Genomic DNA, 22,421 nt, shown 5'->3' on the forward strand with positions numbered 1-22,421 from the left:
ACTACTGTCATCGCATCTGACAGAAACACTGCTTTGTCCAGCTTCAGCTCCACTGCCAATTGAATACATCATCTAATTGCAAGCAACTCCGCAAGACTCGGCTCGACTTCAATCCTTTCCTTCTTACTCGCGGCCATCAAAACCTCCTTAGCATGATTTTTAAACACACAGCCAAAGACTGCAGAACCATCCGGAGCACACCCTGCATCTACCTGGTCAAACTGGACATCAAGAGGAAAATTACCCAGGTACTCAACCGCAGCCGAGACAGTTCTCGAAGCCTTCCCCGGGCTCATTCTCCGGAATTCCTGCAAACTATCAATCGCATCCTTAGCAACCGAGACGGGACAACAGCTCTTGTTGTAACACCCCAAATTCTACCCGAAAATTATAATGCATAAAATATCAGAGTATTTAAAATTTTCAAACAACACATTGGAGTATCACATATCAACTTAAAACTTCAACTTGTATGTCATTTAACAATGATACATAGCATTCGAATAACAGTCAACTATCAGCTTTATTTAACTCAAACAACTTAAATGTATAACAAGTACTTCATATTATTCAACTTATATTCAACGGTTATAATAACAACAAATAAAACATTAACAACATAGAACAACAATGTAAACAACCCCCCCGAGTGCTACGTATCAGAGCGACACACCAACAGGACTCGATGAAGCGACAATTTCCAAAGCTATACTTGAGTACCTGCCCATTTCCCATGGTAGGGGAAACATCAGCAGCAAGGGTGAGATATCAAACTATATAAATAGGATCATGATAAATCATATATTAGGTAAAGAATATAAATGAATCACCGCCTCACACAACATCAACTTAAACAGCACAAAGAACATCATCAATGAATAGTCATGATATCAACATATAAACATATTCGACAAGTCATCATATAAGCATCATCAACAAGTCAACACATAAGCATCTTCTACAAGTAAACATATAAGCATCTTCAACAAGTCAACATATAAGCGTCATTATTAATATATAAGCATTTTCAACAAGTCAGCATATAAGCGTCATTACCAATATATAAGCATTTTCAACAAGTCAACATATAAGCATCTATATCATCATCTAAGCAACGCAATGCATAATCAACAACTCCAACCAACAACAACGGACAACGACTCAAATGTGACTCAACTGTGCATATGCATGTGGTACCAATCGGAGCTTCAGCCCCCGTCACCAATTGCCATTTAGGCCGTCATGTTTGCCATAGTTTTCAGGCCGTCATGTTTGCCATAGTTTTCAGGCCGTCACAGAGTATGCATATGAAATGTGACTCGACAAACAAGACAATACGGCATACTCATCACAATCACATATCGTCACGAGGCATAAGCCTATATCATAATCAATTACCATCTATACGAGGTAATTCACGTCATCATAATATTTCATCGTCACTTAGTCACAAAATCATCATCACAAAATCATCATCACAAATATATTACAAATCATCAAGATTATTACAATTATCATCACGTTTCGTCACATCGGCACAATTACTCAATTTCACATATTAACAAAGTCATCCAAATCCAAACCACAATTTTCAATCAATTCGTAAGATAATCTCAACATGCTAACTTATCAAGTAAACCGAATCAACTTCCAATTATCAACTAATTCAATTAGACATAATATTATTTATCAAGAGAACATCATTAGCATAGCAATATATTATTCTCAACATAAATATTCAACCAAATCACGATTACGGTCAAATTCTCAAGATATCGTAATTTACCGATAAACCGAATAATTTATCCAAGTCTAAGTATATTCCAATTAATTCTACTATTTAATTTAATCAACCGATTAATGTCACACTATATTAATTCCAATTCCATTATATTCTATTCCTAAAATTTGTGTCAATTTCCATCACAAAACCAACATTTGGGTATAAAGAAGATTTAAATCAAACACAATTTCGGTCGACTCGTAAAATATCAAAATTTCAACAAAATAACACCACGACGTTAATCTACTAATTAAACTTAGCTACCACGTAAATTTTCATCAAATTCCGGACAACTAATTATACTGCTTAATTCGGCTATTTCGATCAAACATGACTATTTTGCATTTTATTAATTCTATATTGCACACTTCATATCCTACTCTTTCTAATTATATTCCATATCATTATGATTCATTTCTATCATTATATATATGTATATTAAGTAACAGTAGGAGACATGGAAATAATTAATAGAACATAAATATTGTAGCAGCAAGCAACAAAGTAGCAGAATGCCACGGGAAAAGCTGGAAACTAAAATAATGGTAGCTTCATGGTGTGTTCTCATTTCCATTATATGCACTTATATATATATTACTTGATGTAGTATCATGGAGTTAAGAACAGAACATATGCACCTAATGAAATATAAAAGAATACGACTTAACCCGATGCTGGTCATCAAGCAGGCTAGTGATGACAGGCGTCACGGCCTCTAAGCGCCGGTTTTCATAGCTTTCCAATCACGCACAAATGCCCAATATTTCACATAATTTCATTTTCAATGTACATCAACATTAAATTATGAGAATGAATTGCAATTTCAACCATGACAGCAAAGAAATTCAACCCAAGAAAATGACCAATCTATACCCTAACCCACATACAATCCATCATATTCCCATTTAGGTAGAAAGAATCTCCCCTTACCTTAGATTGAGTGTAGCTCTAAGAAGATTCAATGGAAAATTGGAGAAAAATGACACTTTAGAGCAACATTTTGGGTCTCATTCTTCTCCTCTTCACAACCCTAACCCCCTTTCTCTATTTCTTCTTCTTCTTTCACGGTTTCTCTTCCTTTGCTATGCTATCACTTTTTCCAAAAAGACAAGTAACACCACCACTTAATTACTACTACTTAATAATGGGCCTAATAAAATACATCCTTAACACTTAAAAATACCATAATACAAGCCCAATATAATTAATACACTTAATGTAAAAATAATACTTCCACTTAAATATCATTAAAATAAAATCCGATTATTTTAATATACTGATTTATTACTCAATGTCTCATATTTCCGGTCTAATCCTAATTACTCGGAAAATTCCCAAAATGCTAAACATTAACTCATTAATATTTTTAATACTAAAAAATATTAAAATCTTCAATTAAATATCGATCAGCCATCTCGAACTAATACCGACTAAATCGTCCTAAAATGCGAAAATTTCAATAAACATCTCAATAAATAAATAATATTATTCTTAATATTATTCTTCCGACTATCTGACTAAATCCAACTTTAACTTAATAAATCCAAATACGCCTCTTAAAATAATACCGACCATCCAATTTCGACTAAATCCAATATTTAAATACTTTAATAATTTAATTAACCAATTAATTAAATTCGGGGCGTTACAACTCTCCCCCACTTAGAATATTTTCGTCCTCGAAAATTCACCCAACACAACCATCCCTAACATCGCGTCCTCGTCCGACTTTCTTATTCTCAAGTTGCGCTTGACAACACTCCGACTATCACTATTCTGATATATCTATATCTCAACACGACTTGAATCCAAAACTCATACGTCAATCTCAAAATTATCCTTGCAACATAATCGTTTCTAACTTGCTAACCATTTCAGCAATATCTTGGAACAACATCTTACGACATAGCAACAACCTTCACTCGGTATACTTGACGATACAACATTGCTTCCTTATCGCAACAACATACTCAACACCGATACACATATACAATCTTTATTTCCATACGAAGCACCAACTACCACACTCAAATCCAATACATGCTTGCTAGTCGTGCAACACCTTCGCGGCATAACCGTTAGTAACTCACTAACCATTCAACAACATCCTGAAACATTAACTTATAAGAACATCCTATTTCACTCAATACTGTTCACAAGAAAACACAACACTCTGACACATCACGCTTCAGCTGCGCGACTCTGATAATTCTCCTTCATTCACTGTCCTTTATTAGAGTTTCTATCAACTTATACGATTCACAAGCTCCAACCAAGTTTTAGTCTCTTTTTAGAATCCATCACTTCATGCACCATTAAGACAGTAAGATAAGTCTGTAACATCCAATACAAATTCGTCTACTATCAACAAGAGATTAAGGGTGATCAAGTCCTCAATTTGTCAATAGACAGTCGACAATCATAATGGAGTATAACCATCATTACCAACTATAACAACGTTCCTTTAGAAATTGAACTGACGCCACCAAAATACCATGCTTCAACAACTTGCAAAAACTATCCGAACCTGTTAACAATGACGTCTTCAGCTACTTACTGAAACACCTCTGACGATACATTAGAATAAAATTTCTTCCCACCAATATCAACACTTCTTATAATTGAAATCATACTCATCTCTGCGCATTTTTGACTCTTACTCGTGATCCATAACGTTTCAACAACTTTGACAGCTTCTACCACAATTCCAATCACTTATCAATAATCCTACAGCAAGGCCTACAACAATACTTCACTTAATTGTTGTTCCTTCGTCAACAGCTTACACAGGACTACTTACACAACAACATGCTCGGCTTAACTTTGTTTCGTACAATTGCGGAAATAACCGTTTATATTCAACATGCTTCACTTCTACTATATCCATAACACTCCTATAAGGTAGAGTATAGTCTCACCTCTTCTTAGGCTCAAACGGTACGTCAATCCGACACTCGAAGCTCAAGATACAATTCTCCGACGTTTTCCGAAATACAAACATCAACGTTATGCTGCGATAATCCTTGCGATATCTCTAAAACTCTTTAATTGACACACTTGATCTTAAAATTGCTCCTCATCAAACCTTCGAATTGCTTCTTCAATTCACTCGTCTCTGACGCTAACGTCCTCGCGATACCAACGCACAAGTTTGTTTTCCAAAGACAAGCGTAACCGCTAACTTCACATCTTTCCAACACCATCTTGTCACAAATAAATCTACTTACAGTTGCGGCATCCATTCTTGTATTAAAATTCACCATGTTATCTTTCCGACGCTTCAAATCGGATATCTGACAATCACTTATGCGGGTCCCACATAAAGTCCACTGCAACTTCATCACTCTATCATTTTTCCAACACCGGTACCTTTCACATGGCTAATCGCACTGACAACTTCATAGTTCATCCACAATGCTGAACACAACAACTTTCTAAATTCCATCTTCTAGGATTTATTCTTGGTACTTAACTGTTACCTCCCGAAACATCATGAGTTTGCACCATACTTGCAGATCAACAACTGCTACACTGTTCCTCATCCTTCGAAGAGTAAACGTCAATAATTATTGATCATTCTCCTTCTACAGACGCTCCAAGCTTGTTAAACAACCAAAACCTTGAATCCATGTCAACAAGCTCCAACAATACATGCACTGTCTCCTTAAGCAATACATTCTGCCAATAACTTACAACCGAAACGTAACCGAGAAGCACAGCTTCTCCCCCACTTTGCTCAAACTACTTCCTGCAACAAAACAAATAAGTACCAACAGTGTTTCACACGTGTCGCGTACTAAAGAATAAAACACTAACAGAATTCAACTGTTACATAACTCAACTGACTCGACGACTTGGCCGGACGGACCGACCTGCTCTGATACCACTAATGTAACACCCCAAATTCTACCCGAAAATTATAATGCATAAAATATCAGAGTATTTAAAATTTTCAAACAACACATTGGAGTATCACATATCAACTTAAAACTTCAACTTGTATGTCATTTAACAATGATACATAGCATTCGAATAACAGTCAACTATCAGCTTTATTCAACTCAAACAACTTAAATGTATAACAAGTACTTCATATTATTCAACTTATATTCAACGGTTATAATAACAACAAATAAAACATTAACAACATAGAACAACAATGTAAACAACCCCCCCGAGTGCTACGTATCAGAGCGACACACCAACAGGACTCGATGAAGCGACAATTTCCAAAGCTATACTTGAGTACCTGCCCATTTCCCATGGTAGGGGAAACATCAGCAGCAAGGGTGAGATATCAAACTATATAAATAGGATCATGATAAATCATATATTAGGTAAAGAATATAAATGAATCACCGCCTCACACAACATCAACTTAAACAGCACAAAGAACATCATCAATGAATAGTCATGATATCAACATATAAACATATTCGACAAGTCATCATATAAGCATCATCAACAAGTCAACACATAAGCATCTTCTACAAGTAAACATATAAGCATCTTCAACAAGTCAACATATAAGCGTCATTATTAATATATAAGCATTTTCAACAAGTCAGCATATAAGCGTCATTACCAATATATAAGCATTTTCAACAAGTCAACATATAAGCATCTATATCATCATCTAAGCAACGCAATGCATAATCAACAACTCCAACCAACAACAACGGACAACGACTCAAATGTGACTCAACTGTGCATATGCATGTGGTACCAATCGGAGCTTCAGCCCCCGTCACCAATTGCCATTTAGGCCGTCATGTTTGCCATAGTTTTCAGGCCGTCATGTTTGCCATAGTTTTCAGGCCGTCACAGAGTATGCATATGAAATGTGACTCGACAAACAAGACAATACGGCATACTCATCACAATCACATATCGTCACGAGGCATAAGCCTATATCATAATCAATTACCATCTATACGAGGTAATTCACGTCATCATAATATTTCATCGTCACTTAGTCACAAAATCATCATCACAAAATCATCATCACAAATATATTACAAATCATCAAGATTATTACAATTATCATCACGTTTCGTCACATCGGCACAATTACTCAATTTCACATATTAACAAAGTCATCCAAATCCAAACCACAATTTTCAATCAATTCGTAAGATAATCTCAACATGCTAACTTATCAAGTAAACCGAATCAACTTCCAATTATCAACTAATTCAATTAGACATAATATTATTTATCAAGAGAACATCATTAGCATAGCAATATATTATTCTCAACATAAATATTCAACCAAATCACGATTACGGTCAAATTCTCAAGATACCGTAATTTACCGATAAACCGAATAATTTATCCAAGTCTAAGTATATTCCAATTAATTCTACTATTTAATTTAATCAACCGATTAATGTCACACTATATTAATTCCAATTCCATTATATTCTATTCCTAAAATTTGTGTCAATTTCCATCACAAAACCAACATTTGGGTATAAAGAAGATTTAAATCAAACACAATTTCGGTCGACTCGTAAAATATCAAAATTTCAACAAAATAACACCACGACGTTAATCTACTAATTAAACTTAGCTACCACGTAAATTTTCATCAAATTCCGGACAACTAATTATACTGCTTAATTCGGCTATTTCGATCAAACATGACTATTTTGCATTTTATTAATTCTATATTGCACACTTCATATCCTACTCTTTCTAATTATATTCCATATCATTATGATTCATTTCTATCATTATATATATGTATATTAAGTAACAGTAGGAGACATGGAAATAATTAATAGAACATAAATATTGTAGCAGCAAGCAACAAAGTAGCAGAATGCCACGGGAAAAGCTGGAAACTAAAATAATGGTAGCTTCATGGTGTGTTCTCATTTCCATTATATGCACTTATATATATATTACTTGATGTAGTATCATGGAGTTAAGAACAGAACATATGCACCTAATGAAATATAAAAGAATACGACTTAACCCGATGCTGGTCATCAAGCAGGCTAGTGATGACAGGCGTCACGGCCTCTAAGCGCCGGTTTTCATAGCTTTCCAATCACGCACAAATGCCCAATATTTCACATAATTTCATTTTCAATGTACATCAACATTAAATTATGAGAATGAATTGCAATTTCAACCATGACAGCAAAGAAATTCAACCCAAGAAAATGACCAATCTATACCCTAACCCACATACAATCCATCATATTCCCATTTAGGTAGAAAGAATCTCCCCTTACCTTAGATTGAGTGTAGCTCTAAGAAGATTCAATGGAAAATTGGAGAAAAATGACACTTTAGAGCAACATTTTGGGTCTCATTCTTCTCCTCTTCACAACCCTAACCCCCTTTCTCTATTTCTTCTTCTTCTTTCACGGTTTCTCTTCCTTTGCTATGCTATCACTTTTTCCAAAAAGACAAGTAACACCACCACTTAATTACTACTACTTAATAATGGGCCTAATAAAATACATCCTTAACACTTAAAAATACCATAATACAAGCCCAATATAATTAATACACTTAATGTAAAAATAATACTTCCACTTAAATATCATTAAAATAAAATCCGATTATTTTAATATACTGATTTATTACTCAATGTCTCATATTTCCGGTCTAATCCTAATTACTCGGAAAATTCCCAAAATGCTAAACATTAACTCATTAATATTTTTAATACTAAAAAATATTAAAATCTTCAATTAAATATCGATCAGCCATCTCGAACTAATACCGACTAAATCGTCCTAAAATGCGAAAATTTCAATAAACATCTCAATAAATAAATAATATTATTCTTAATATTATTCTTCCGACTATCTGACTAAATCCAACTTTAACTTAATAAATCCAAATACGCCTCTTAAAATAATACCGACCATCCAATTTCGACTAAATCCAATATTTAAATACTTTAATAATTTAATTAACCAATTAATTAAATTCGGGGCGTTACAACTAGTAGCTCAAGTGGTAGCAGGAATTGCTATGAATATGTACTTAACCCCTAGGTACATGGTTCGATTCCTGCGGGAGGCAAAAACAATATTTCCTGGGCAGCCGATAAGCGGACCTAGGGGGGATTATTGATTAAGCTGGTGACATATACAGACATGATCAAATAATTTGAGAGCTAGAAACCTCCCCACACTCCAGAATTGACTGAATCCATTGGTTCACATGGACACTTGCTGGTATACGATAACTAATGGGTGAGGAAAACAGGACTTGCCTCGCAAAAACACAGTCCATGAAAAGGTGTTGCACTGTCTCATGAGCATCGTAACAGAAAGGGCAGGATGGGTCAAGAGTGATACCTTTCTTCGACAGATTTCCTCGAGTGGGCAAAATATTTTGTGCAACACGCCAAAGAAAGTTCCTCTGTCTGGGCATAAGCGGTGCTTTCCAAATCAGTTTCCAGAGCTTCTGATTCGAAGAAGTAGACGGACCAGGGTTCAGAGAATCTTTATGAGTCCTCGCTGCGTGATATGCCGTCTTCACCGAGAACTCTCCATTCTTCTCGAAATGCCATATAATTTTATCTTCTGTAGGCAGTCTAGACAACTGAATGCTGACAATTTTTTTGGCCTCCTCCGAGGAAAACTTCTCTGTTATGACACCTTCCTTCCACAGTCCCAGATCTCTACTCCTTAGAGAATTGTGAAAGAAACGAGAGTTGCGATCTCCTTCGGAAAGTCTAAATTGCCTAGATTTTAAACGAAGCAAATCTTCTTTCTTATTAATAAATTGCATAACCATATCTTGTGACTTCCAATTGATTCAATTGCGTTGTGTTTTCTTCTAATTTTTACGATAATTGTAAATCCACGTAAACATTCACTTGCTATTATTTAAATTATTACATATAGCACTGTTACCTAATATTAAGAATATGATATCTCTTTTTTTATTGTCTTTTTGAAGTTGAAAAAATACGCAACAGGACAAAAATGATTGTAATTTAAGTTGTTATAAATAATAATTTATGTAATTGAATTTGGCAATTGATACCAGTATTTCTTCCACTTATTTAGAAAAATTGGGTATCCGCTTATCAAATAATGATATATGATAAAATATTTTTTGAACATACATAAAAGGCGACATTGTAATTTGTTTTTACACTTAACATATTTTTCTATGTAGAATATGAAATGCAAATAATTTTACATTTTGAAAATTTTGTATTAACTAGCAATATATTATTCAAATAATTTTCAATAAAATCAAACTAATAACCAAGCGATTGTACTCGAGTGATAAACGAGCTCCTGCTAAGGACGAAGGTTTGGAGAATACCGATTTTGATTCCCGGTGGGAACAATACTTAATAAGTTCAATGACATCTCGGCACGAACTCTGGATTACTAAGGCCCGATTCTCCTATGAACCAGAGTGCATAAAAACAAAAAAAAATAATCTTTAAAATCAGAATAATAGTTAACATAAATTCTCGTAGGTCTTTAATATGAAAAATGTATTTTAGAATTATTTAATCATTAATTTACTTAAACTCTATATAATCTCAATTTTGAATTTAATAGAAATATATTAATCATACATATTTTGTTGAGTAAAGTCAAATCAAAATCGTTTTTAATAAAGTCAAAACAAATGTTTCAAATAGGCATTAGTTAAAATATTGTAACAAAAAAAATTAGTTAACATATATAATTTTTTACCGAAATAACAATAAATATGCAATTAAATTATTATTCAATGTTTTTAATGTTTATGTTCTTATCTTCAATGGTATATGTTTTTGTTTTTAACATATACTCACCTCTTTAAAATATATTAAGTATAAAGAATTAGGACGGGAATTTTTAGTTTTATGAAAAGGGATATTCTTATTCCAAGTAAATTATTATTATTTACCCCAAATTGTCACTATATTACAAAAATAGAAGATATGTTATTAATATTGTTATTATTATTATTATATATAATTATATTTTTAAAATTTTCCATTACATAATTTGACGTGTTTAAATTGAAATTACAATACTTTATTGTTTAAGAAAAAGATTAATATTTATACATTTATGCTGTAATTTTTTTTAGAGTGAAAAATTTTGTACTTATCACTGAAACAATTTAGGTAGGGAAAATCTGTACTCAACTTTTTGTGATTCGCCTCTTTTTTAAGTATTTATGCGATCTAATTATAATATTTATTAAATTCTTTTTAAAACTAACATTAAAAAATTGCTAGTGTGATTTATATTTTACATAAATAGATATTAGTTTCTATTAAGAGTATAAAATACCAACAATATAATATTTGCATTTTAGATTATTGGCGTTGAATAAAAATATATAAATCATATTTCTTTTATTAAATCTAGTCAATTCAATTTTACAGGATATGCCGGTGAAACGCTTAGGTCCTGAGATTTGCTCCTCTCATGGTCTAAGGTTCACATTCTGCTAGATAAAAAATTGCTTATTAAAAAAATACAGTAAGTTCAATTATTTTCTTTTTCAATAAAAATCAAATCTTTCTAATATGCACAATAGTTAAGCTATATATAATTTTTTACCCAAAATAACAATAATAAATTAATGATAAAATAATGACTCACTCTTTTCTCAACTTATAAAAAACAGTAAAAAGCATTTCAATTCTCATCCTATGTAAAGCAGTAAAACGAAAATAATTTGCGGCATAGTATTCAATAAAATCTATAGAACAATGTCATATTTTTCTTTTTATATCTTTATTTTATTTTGTATTTTTTGTTTAATAGTTAGTTCTTCTACTATAAACAATAGTTTTAGTGTTGAACTCATTCACCGTGATTCTTATAAATCACCACTCAGTACTCTACAAGTCTTCGCAAACTATTTCCCAACAGATTTTCAATGTTGTACATCGTTCTATTAATCGTGTCAATTAATCGTGTCAATTATATGAATAGAGAGTTTTCTCCCACTAAAAACAAGTTTAAGTCGTATTTGACCCCTGATTCTGTTGGAGAATATCTCATCAGTTATTCTATCAGTACCCCACCATTTAAGGTCTATGGTATTTTAGATATAGGTAGTAACTTAAGTTGGCTTCAATGCAAGCCTTTTAATACATGTTACAATCAAACCTCTCCTATTTTCAATCCTTCCAAATCTTCAAGTTACCAAAGTATTTCATGCTCTTCTAGAATGTGCAAATTTGTGGAAGAAACTTCTTGTTCTTATGATAGAGATGCTTGTGAATATACAATTGATTATGGCCATGGATCAAAGACACAAGGAGATCTTATTGTGGAGACTCTTATATTGAATTCTATCTCCGACTCCATTGTCTTATTTCCCAAAGTAGTGATAGGATGTGGACACGCGACTACTCTATCCTATAATTATAAAGGTCAAAGTTCCGGTGTGATTGGCTTTGGAAGGGACGAACGTCATTTATAAAGGAATTGAGATCTTTAATTGATAATAAATTCTTATATTGTTTAAATGACATTAAGTCCAATTTATCTAGCAAACTAAACTTTGGAGATGTTGCCATTATGTCCAGTGATAACATTTTTTCTACTCCTATGGTCAATATGATAGGGAACAATGAAATATATTATTACTATTTAAATTTGAAAGCGTTTAGTGTGGGAAATACAAGAATAAAATTTATAGGAATTAAAAATAAAGGAATAAATGTTTCTACGCATAACATCCTAGTTGATTCTGGCATACCTATAACTATTTTTCCACATCATTTCTACTACAGATTGGAATCCATGGTTAAAAAAGTGGTTAAACTAGAGTAGTTTAAAGATGATACTGATTCATTTAAGTAGCGTGGATATTAAGCTAGATTCTAATTCTAATGGTGTCTTTCTTTCTTTGTATGAATGAGTTAAATGTTTTGGTTCTCGACCAAATGATTATGGATTTGGCTTAATTGGAAGCAAGACACTATTGAATTATTTGGTTGGTTATAACCTAAAAAAGAATATTATCTCCTTCAAAGCTACCGGTTGTACTAAGAATTAAAATGAGTATAGACATGGGCTACAAAACTTATATGATATACTAATAATAAAATCTATATTCGATTTCATGTCTCTTTAATAGACTTTCCAATTATCTTATTTTAAAGAATCTATTTTGAATTCGAACACTACTAATAAGACGTCTTTACAATGTTTGTTGCATCATACTTATTCAACTCATTCTTATTTTTTTCTACTATTAATTAAAAAAGGGAATTTCTTTTTCATCCCATGATTTTTTAATGCACAACACAAAACTCCAAAAATCTCCCTTAAAATTGGAAATACATTTTCGATTCGCACAATTGTTATGGAACTTTTCATGGCCTAAGGTATGTCTAGTTTGGATTTTTGGGGTATGTGCTTAGCCCAATTGTTATTACTTTGATTTAAGGGCATGTGTTTAGCATAATTGGTTTATGTTTTCATTCCTACAGTGATATGTTTACATTAATGATGTCATTGGTTTTGGTTTAAGTTTCATTGCATAAATATTAAGTTTGAGACACTTTACCCTTTGCACGATTTGGGTTTATTATTCATGTTACATTAAATTTCTACTGTCATTAGTTACATTGCTACTGTCAATGATTTTGAATTTGTTTTATTTTTGGAGTTATAATATACTGCATTGCTATTGTCATGATATTGTCACTGTCATGTGGCTGAGTAGAAAAATTGTTCAACCTGTCATATGAGTTACAAAATGGTGTAATTGTTGTCAATATTTCACTAAAAGGTATGAACATTAAAATGTGAAAACCATACTTATTTACATCTATGTGAATTCGTCTAACTAATGTTATGTTTTCCCAGATTGGAATATGAGGCCGCAAAAAATTGAAGATGGAGACAACTACATAGAGAGAAGAAACCTAAAGAATACTTATTTGATCATGGCACTTATTTCAGATTAGTGATTAGGATGTTGTATTTAAAATTATCATGTCATTATAATGTAATTGGAATATCAAACTCATTTTAAATAATATCAATAAAGCTAATTTTTTTTTATTTTAAGATTCATTTGTTTGCACTTCCAACGTACACAGTTTTAAATGTTGCTTTAAGTGGGATTGCGTCTTTGTTGTTACCTGGAGGAAAGAAAGCTCATTCTATGTTTTGAGTTCCTTTAGTTACAATTGAAACATCTACTTGCAACATTAAAAAATGCACTAATAGGTGTGATCTTATTTTGCATTCTAAGTTTATTATATGGGATGAAGCTCCAATGCTAAATAGATTTTGTGCCGAAGCTGCCAGTATAAACCATTTTTTCGTAAAGTGTTTGTTTTTGGTGGATATTTCAGGAAAGTCTTACATGTTATTAGAAAGGGTTGTAAGCATGACATCGTGTCAACTTCAATAAACTCTTTCGAATTATGGAAATTTTGCAAGTTATTGACTTTGTCAAATAACATGCAGCTGGAAGCTCCCAACTCCAAGGAATTTTCTAAAGAAGGTAAAGAATTTTCATATTGGATGCTTGATATTGGAAATGGTCGACAAGCCTCTAATGAGTCCGGAGAAAACACACGTCATATTTCTTGAGACTTATTGATTACAGATTCTCATAATTCTCTTTTATGTCTGGTTGAATTAACATATCCACTAATTTTACAAAACGTGAACAATTTGACAAACTATGAAGGGAGGATGTTACTATCTTTGATTCATGATTCTGTAGATATTGTTAATGACTTTGTTTTGTCGTTAATGCTAGAGGATGAAAAGGAATATTTGAGTGTCGACTCGACAGTTCTTTCAGATGAAAATTATGCAGTTCTTGCGGATTGGTTCACACCTAAATTCTTAAATGAAATTAAATGTTTAGAAATGTCAAACCACCTATTAAGGCTGAAGGTTGAAATCCCGATTATGCTTCTAATAAACATAGTTCAATCCAATGGCCTCTGCAATGGGACAAGGCTGCTCATAAATAAATTATGTCCAAATATTATTGGCGCAACTGTCATTACAGAAAAAGTATTGGTGATAAAATTAACATTCTGAGGATGAATTTGATTCCATCTGATCCAAGCTTTCCATTTAAGTTTCAGAGGAGATAATTTTCAATTGCGCTGTGTTTTGCAATGACCATAAATAAAAGCCAAGGTCAGTCTCTTTCTTAGATTGGTTTTTATTTTCAACGCCCTATATTCACTCATGGTCAATTTTATGTGGCTATTTCAAGGGTAAAGTCTAGAAAATGATTAAAAATTCTTATTTTAGATGGTGAAGAAAATTCTTGTGCGGACACTACAAATGTTTTTTATAGCGATATTTTTGACAATTTGTAAGCATGAGACCAATATGTTAAGCTATGTTTTGCATCTTAAGTTATTAAAACCGGCATTTTTGGATGGTCCGATTTGTATGTATGGTGTCGTTTTTTTTTACCTCCCCGTTTCACTTGGGAGGACGGCACGCTAAACCCTTCACGCGAAATTTGGAAGGAGAGAAGCGCCCTTGTGGAATGAATTTTATTTCAGTTCTTCCTACGATAGCACACGGACTTTTTAATTATCCTACGAAGAGGAAGGGGAAAAAGATCTCAAATAAACCCTAGGAGTTTGCTAAGTGTGGGAATTCACCTAGACTAGAAATTCTGGAGTCCGGGAGGTCGGTTATACATAGGGAAGGTTTTAAGCACCCTACATATCTGTAGTACTCTACGTGAACCTTCTATGTGTCTATGTGTTTGTGTTTGCTGTTTATTGATGGGGAAAGTTTCTTCTTTGTATTAGGAGAGAGAATTGAATGGAATTGGAAGAAAGACAGACTGACTATTTTTGGTTTTTGAGCTAATTTAGTAAATGGTAGAAATATAGTAAATTAGCTAATGGGCCTAATTGAGTTAGAAATGATAGTTGGATGAGTTAAGCCCAATAACAATTAAGAGCTAATAGGAGATTTTGTGAGATAACCTAGAGTTAAGAAAATAAAAAAGAGAGAAAGAAGAGAAAGCGGCTAGAGAAGAGCAAAAAGAGGGGATTGTATATTTCTTCAAGAAGGTGGAATTAATCTAGAGGTAAGGGTTAGAATTCAAGTTGATATGGGTTACACGATTGGGTAATGTGTTTGTTTGTGTTATCTCTTCATCTTTTCCATTTCATGAAAATCTAGAAATGTTAGGGATTATGCTAATTTCTATGGATTTGGATGTTTAAACATGATTTTGATGATGAATGTTGTTAAATGATGAATATTGGTTGTAATTATTGTTTATTGATGTGTGGAAGTGATTTGGTGTGGTGGAGTGTGATTTTTGCAGTTCTGAGTTTTTTGATTTTTTTTCTGCAAAATCGCATGTCCGCTAAGCGGCCCTTGACTTGCTAAGCAGACGCTGAGTGAAAATTGAAAAATGTATTATTGATATAACATGGGTATTCTTAATTTTGGTCATTGAGTCGATTTTATTGATATAACATTTGTTAAATAACTATATTCAATATTTATATAATATTTTGGAGTTAATTTTGCTAACTTATCAAATTAATTTATGTTTTTAAAAATAAAAGTTGAGGATAAAAGATTAGTTTCTAAAAAGACAAAAGTTGAGGATAAAGATTAGTTTTGAAGAAAAAATTAAATCTTTTTTTTTTTAAATAAGTGAATATAATGTAAGCCAAAATTTAAAAAGCTGCAGATAATCAATTTAAAAGTAGTAATACATAATTTTAAAATAATAATTTGATTAATATTGACTCAACATGAAACATATATTTTATTTTTTTTATCAAATCAATAAGAAGAAATAAATAATTTGTATTTTAAAGAATAATGGTTATTGTTTAAAATATTAAAATTTATTAAATTGTCATCCACTCGATGCATATTATATTTTAGGCTAAATTTAAATTAAATTTAAAGGATATTTAATATAAATTATCATTTTCAATCTCATTTTTACTTCTTTCACATTTTATGTGATAACGATGTGGCAAAGTTACTTATTATGTGATAGCGATGTGGCAGAATTACTCCTTAAAAATTGAGTGAGAGTTAAAATGCAGATGACTGTGTGTTTTGTTTGCTTACAGGGTATAAATTTATATATTTATTTTATTTAACTATATAGATTGTTTATTGACTTTAAGATGATATATAATTTGGTAACTAAAATGATTCAATTTGCAAAAATTAATGTTTTCAATCTATAATAAATTCGACTTATTTTCCACATAACATGTTTGATTCATTACATTGCATAATCTAATAAAACTACATACAACTTGGAAAAATTGATAAAAAAGTTTTCAAATAGAAAAACTTATGGTGAACTATTTCCATCTATAATTAGATATTGGCATAAAATAGGATACTAGCTAGGATAAAGGCAACAAACAAAATTATTCATTTCTCATGATTAATTTCATCTTCACAAAAAGATGAATCAAACAAAGATTAAAATTTTTCTGTCATATTCTCCTATAACAGTCCCGCTTAGTTGACACGGCAGGATTTTGGCTCTCCACCATAAACTGTCATTTGCTAATACTATGTCCAATATTTCAAATTAAATATAAGTGTCAATAGATTACAAGGTCTATCTCATTTTTCAAAAATAAAATTCACGTAATCTATTTTTTAATTGTATTTAAGGTAAATTCGATTCTGATACGCGTGTTGTTGGGTTGACCATTTATCTTTCGCTGCATGTTGTCATTATGCCAAACTAACTTCCCCTCATACGCAGGCCAATAATTCTCATTTTCCATCATTTGAAATGCATTGTTGTATACTCCGAGCAAGGTGTCCGTCTTGTAAATGGTAGATAAGAGTGATAAGGCGTCTTGGTGCGCATACGAATGCTGCAATGACATGGGAGCAAGGCATGCGAAAGGCTTGAAACTTTCCGCAGTCGCACCGCCCTTCTTTTAGAAGAAAACTGTATTCTTATCTCGGCATGCCCTCATTGTGGTCAATTGTTTCCTTGACACTAAAGGTACGGTTGAATCGATCGAAATATGTAACATTGTGGCTATTAGCTTTGTCAGATAAATTTCACGCAGCTTTCGCTGAATAGTTGTCTTGATTCTGAAACTGCACTCCACCGCTCACCTCAACTTGCGGAAAGAGAAACCACCCTAAAGTAGGTTGATCTCACCAAGGTAGTAATTGGAAGGTGTCTGGTGCCCTTAAAACCACCATTCATTGACTCCACAAGATTTGTAGTCATGTGCCCAATTGTTGCCAGATGTCGTAGGCCCTAGTCCATTTCCCTCTGGCTAGATTATCTATCCATCTGCCTGCATCTGGATTTGACAATATGATTTTACGTCGATAATGCTGGAACGTTGCTCAATATAGTCTTCCGAAGAACCTTATCCTTGATCTCCCGCATGAAATTTTGCTCAATATGTCAAAATTTGGGCTAACATATATGTAGGGACAAACAATCTCCCATAAGTATTGAAACCTGAATTTTTTTCATAGAACATTATATGTATTTTTTTTTTGAAATCAAGAAATATATATATATATATATATATATATATATATATATATATATATATATATATATATATATATATATATATATATATATATATATATATATATATATATATATATATATATAACACCAAACGTTCGAAATTACAACACCGGAAAGCCAAAAAAAAAAATTACAAACCGATTGAAACTTAACTTAAGTAAAATAATGGGTTATTGCTAAACTCAAAGAAGTTATAATTGGAATGTGTAATTTTCCCAATAAACGACCACCTCCAAATTAAAGTCTTACAAGTCCAAACAACATCCCTCGAGTTCCACGAACCTTGGTTAAAGACTATATCGTTCCTACGCAACCACAAGCTCCATAAAATAGCTAGCTAGACAATACCAACTTTCGCAACTTTAACTTTCTTAGACCGACAAAAAGAGCTCCAATAGATAAACCACTCCTTAAAATCAAAACCGACTTTAAAAGGTAACCCAATCCACTCGGCCATTTCTCTCCAAACAACACCGGCATTTCGGCAAGAAAGAAAAGAGTGGAGAAGGGATTCATTAGAATCGGCACAAAAAACACACTCCAAATCTGAGGTGTTAGAAATAATACCTTTATTCAAAAGAGAATCTTTGATTGGTACTTTGTTGATAAAGCATCTCCATCCGAAAGCCTTCACTTTCAAAGGGGCATCAAGCTTCCAAATATCTAAGAAAGCTGAATCAAATCTATTAGCCGGTCCAAAAGGAACATAAAAACTACACAAGAAATGATAGCATGATGCTACGGTGTAATGACCATCCGTAAGAAGCTTCCACCGAGCCGAGTCCGGCCGAGAAGGAGAAAGAGTTGCCTCGGCTAACAAAAAATAAATTCTATCAAGTTCACAAAGGAGGGCAGCAGCATCCGAGTCAGCATGGCCTGCGTTACCGGGCTGAACAGAACCAGTTCGGACATAATCTAGACCAACAGCAGCTTCATCGGCGACAAGATCACTAGCAGAGGTAAAGAGAGTATTCTGGACAACACCTATTGGAGCAACAATAACACCTAAATCTCCCTAAATCCACCTTCCATCTATCCACCCACCCATGGCTCCGATTGAAACTTTTTGCAACAAAGAAGTCTTGAAAAGATTCGCAAAAAGATCCTTTAAAATGCTGCCATTCAACCAATGAGAATTCCAAAAAGAGATATTGTGCCCGTCTCCAACCTGAAAATGAAAATTGTTAGTAAAAAAATTCTCCGGTATCTCCTTCCCCAAAGATAACAAATCCGCCCACCACACCGACGATGTCTTACCCTTCTTAGATTTCAAAGAATTGCCACACAACCTTAAATTCACGTCCTCATACCAAGCTTTTAACATTCGATACCATAATTCATTTGTTGCACCGAAAATCCTCCAATTGCACTTCAAAAGAAGCGCCTTATTAAAAATATCCAATCTTCTAAATCCAAGCCCGCCTTTCTCCACCGGAAGGCACATGTGATTTCACTTCACCCAATGCATTTTCCTTCCTTCTTCCGTCCCTCCCCACAAAAAAATACCTTGCATCTTATTAATCTCCAAAATTATCTTCTTCGGAGCTTTGTAGAAAGATAGAGTGAATATCGCCAAACTACTTAGAACCGATTTTAAAAGAGTTATCCTCCCACCAACACTAAGCCACCGCCCTTTCCAAGAATTCAATATCCTCCTAATATTTTCCAAAAGAGGCTTCCAAGAAGAGATTCTCCTTGGATTTTTACCAACAAAGATACCGAGAAATTTGAACTCCTTCTCCTCCTCCCTACAATTAAGAAAATTGGTAGCCACTCCCATAAAATGAGAGTTAATGTTTATCCCTATCAACTTGCTCTTGTGATATTTAATGCGAAGGCCCGACACCAATTCAAAGCTCCGAAGAACCGCCTTTAATGCCCAAATGTGATTCCAACTCGCATTGCCAATTAAAAGCGTGTCATCGGCAAATTGAAGAATATCAACAAAGCATTTTCCATTCACAGTAAAACCAACAAACTCACCATTACCGACCGCTCTTCCAACTAACGCCTTTAAACCTTCCGCCACTATAACAAAAAGAAAGGGGGAGATAGGATCTCCTTGACGATGACCCCTTTCCACCAAGAATTCATTTGTTGGACTACCATTAACAATCACCGACATCTTGCTAGAGAATACAATAGCTTCCATCCACCTCATCCATCTCTTTCCAAAACCCGTCCTTTTCATAAAGTAACTAAGAAAATTCCAACTCACTTTGTCATAAGCCTTTTCAAAATCATCTTTAAAGTGAAGGCATTCCTTTCCCTCCTTACTAGCAAAATCTACTAACTCATTGGCTATCATTCCATCCATCATTTGTCTACCCGGAACGAAAGCACTTTGACAATTAGAAATGATAGAAGGTAGAATTTTCTTAATTCTACAAGCCAATAATTTAGAAACCATTTTGTAAATACTTCCCACAAGACAAATTGGCCGGTAATCATCCAACAATAAAGGATTGCTATTCTTCGGAATTGGAGCAATAAAAGAAGAAGTAATACATTTGGACAACACCACTCCGGAGAAAAAACTATTAAAACAAGTAAGAACATCTTTTAGAAAAGACCAACACTTCTTAATAAAAAGAAGAGAAAGAACATTCGGCCCCAAACTTTTAGTGCCATCACAACTCCACACCGCCTCTTTTATTTCTTCCATTGAAAAGGGAAGCTCAATCGATAAAGATTTCTCCTCGCTCAAAGAATTAAAAACAATGCCATCCAAAAGAGGTCTCTCAAAACAATCCTCCTTGAATTTGCTTTCAAAATGAGACCTCACCGCTTCCTTCACCGCATTAACCAAATTCACGACTCCCTCATTAGTGTTAACCGAGAAAATACGGTTCCTACACCTCATCTGCTTCATAACATTATGGAAAAATCTACTATTAGCATCCCCATCATTTAGCCACTTCAATCTACTTTTTTGAATAAGCATGTTTTCCTTTAATTTGAGGTTAAACCAAATGTTCTACGAAGCTTTAACCTTGTTTAGGTGAACTTCCTCCTCCCAATAATCCCTATCATCCCACTCGTTCAAATCCTTCACATTTTCCTCTATCTCCAAATCAATTTTACCAAAAACATTTTTTTCCCACCATTTCAATCTCTCTTTAATTAATCAAAATTTCTCCTTTAAAACAAAATCTCCTCTCCCATGAATATTAATCTCTTCCCATTCCTTCTTCACAAACTCAAAGAAACTCTTGTCATTAAACCATTCATTATTGAACTTGAACGGCTTTGGACCCTAATCTTCTTTGTCTACTATCAACCAAACCGGGCAATGGTCGGAAATATCTCTCATACCTATCCATTGGCCAACCACCCCCCAATTCAAAATAATGTTATTGGAAACAAGAAATCTATCGATTCTACTTTTTGACTTCCCATCACCGCTAAACCAAGTGAATCTCTTTCCTTTACAAGGAACATCGACGAGGCCGGTATCATGAATGAAATTCAAAAACTCACTCCATTCCAATTTGCATCTTCCAGAAGGAGTTCCGCTTCTTTCACTTCTCTTTTTCACCAAATTAAAGTCACCCCTTATAATCCATTCGCCATCTTGTTACTTGTTTTTCAGCTCAATCAAACGAGACCAAATAATACGTTTAAGAGGTACTGAACAAGCAGAGTATACATTGAATATATAGTAACAAGATGCTTTCCACATCATCACTAAAAGTAGCCACTAAAAGTAGCCAAAATAGTTACCGAACTTGCTTTCCAGATAGACAGTAAACCTCCTGAGAGGCCCTCCGAACCTGAAAAAGAATAATCCATATCATCCTCCCCCCACATACTTCGCACAATAGAAATCGGGATATTTTTGAATTTCATTTCTTGGATAAGAAAGAAATCAGCCCTTCCTTTAGAGAATAAGCTTCTAATCTTTTTTCTTTTGATTATACTACCACCCCGCTTATGTTAAAGCTTCCAATAATCATTTAAAACAATTCAAAGTCGCCTTCCTTCCCTCAATTCTTTTACCTCCCCTAGACAGAACTTCCATATTCAACATATTATTTAAAACGACATTCCATTCCTGAGCATGAAAATCCCCTAATTTTTGCATATCTTTTCTCAACCTCCCTCCACTGCTACTATCTAAAATAGATATAGTTCTTGAATT

General features: G+C 33.4%; 1 protein-coding gene across 1 annotated transcript; it reads right to left on the reverse strand.

Annotated features, from left to right (window-relative positions):
• Nucleotides 1-68: 68 nt before the first annotated feature.
• Nucleotides 69-9,547, reverse strand: LOC131633056 (uncharacterized). The gene is made up of 2 exons (XM_058903767.1): nt 8,930-9,547; nt 69-377 (listed from the first exon to the last, which is right to left on the reverse strand). The coding sequence occupies exons 1-2, from the start codon at nt 9,545-9,547 to the stop codon at nt 69-71; spliced, it is 927 nt and encodes a 308-aa protein (XP_058759750.1).
• Between the last annotated feature and the right edge of the window lie 12,874 nt (nt 9,548-22,421).

Source organism: Vicia villosa, unplaced genomic scaffold, assembly GCF_029867415.1.
Source record: "Vicia villosa cultivar HV-30 ecotype Madison, WI unplaced genomic scaffold, Vvil1.0 ctg.001067F_1_1, whole genome shotgun sequence".
In the NCBI taxonomy this organism is placed as follows: domain Eukaryota; kingdom Viridiplantae; phylum Streptophyta; class Magnoliopsida; order Fabales; family Fabaceae; genus Vicia; species Vicia villosa.

Excerpts from the sequence above, each read along its gene's own strand:
- LOC131633056 (XM_058903767.1), bottom strand. The coding sequence starts at position 9,547 with ATGGTTATGCAATTTATTAATAAGAAAGAAGATTTGCTTCGTTTAAAA. Across the intron at positions 378-8,929 it reads CAATTCTGGAGTGTGGGGAG|AATTTGGGGTGTTACAACAA; the intron begins GTTTCTAGCTCT and ends ATTTTCGGGTAG.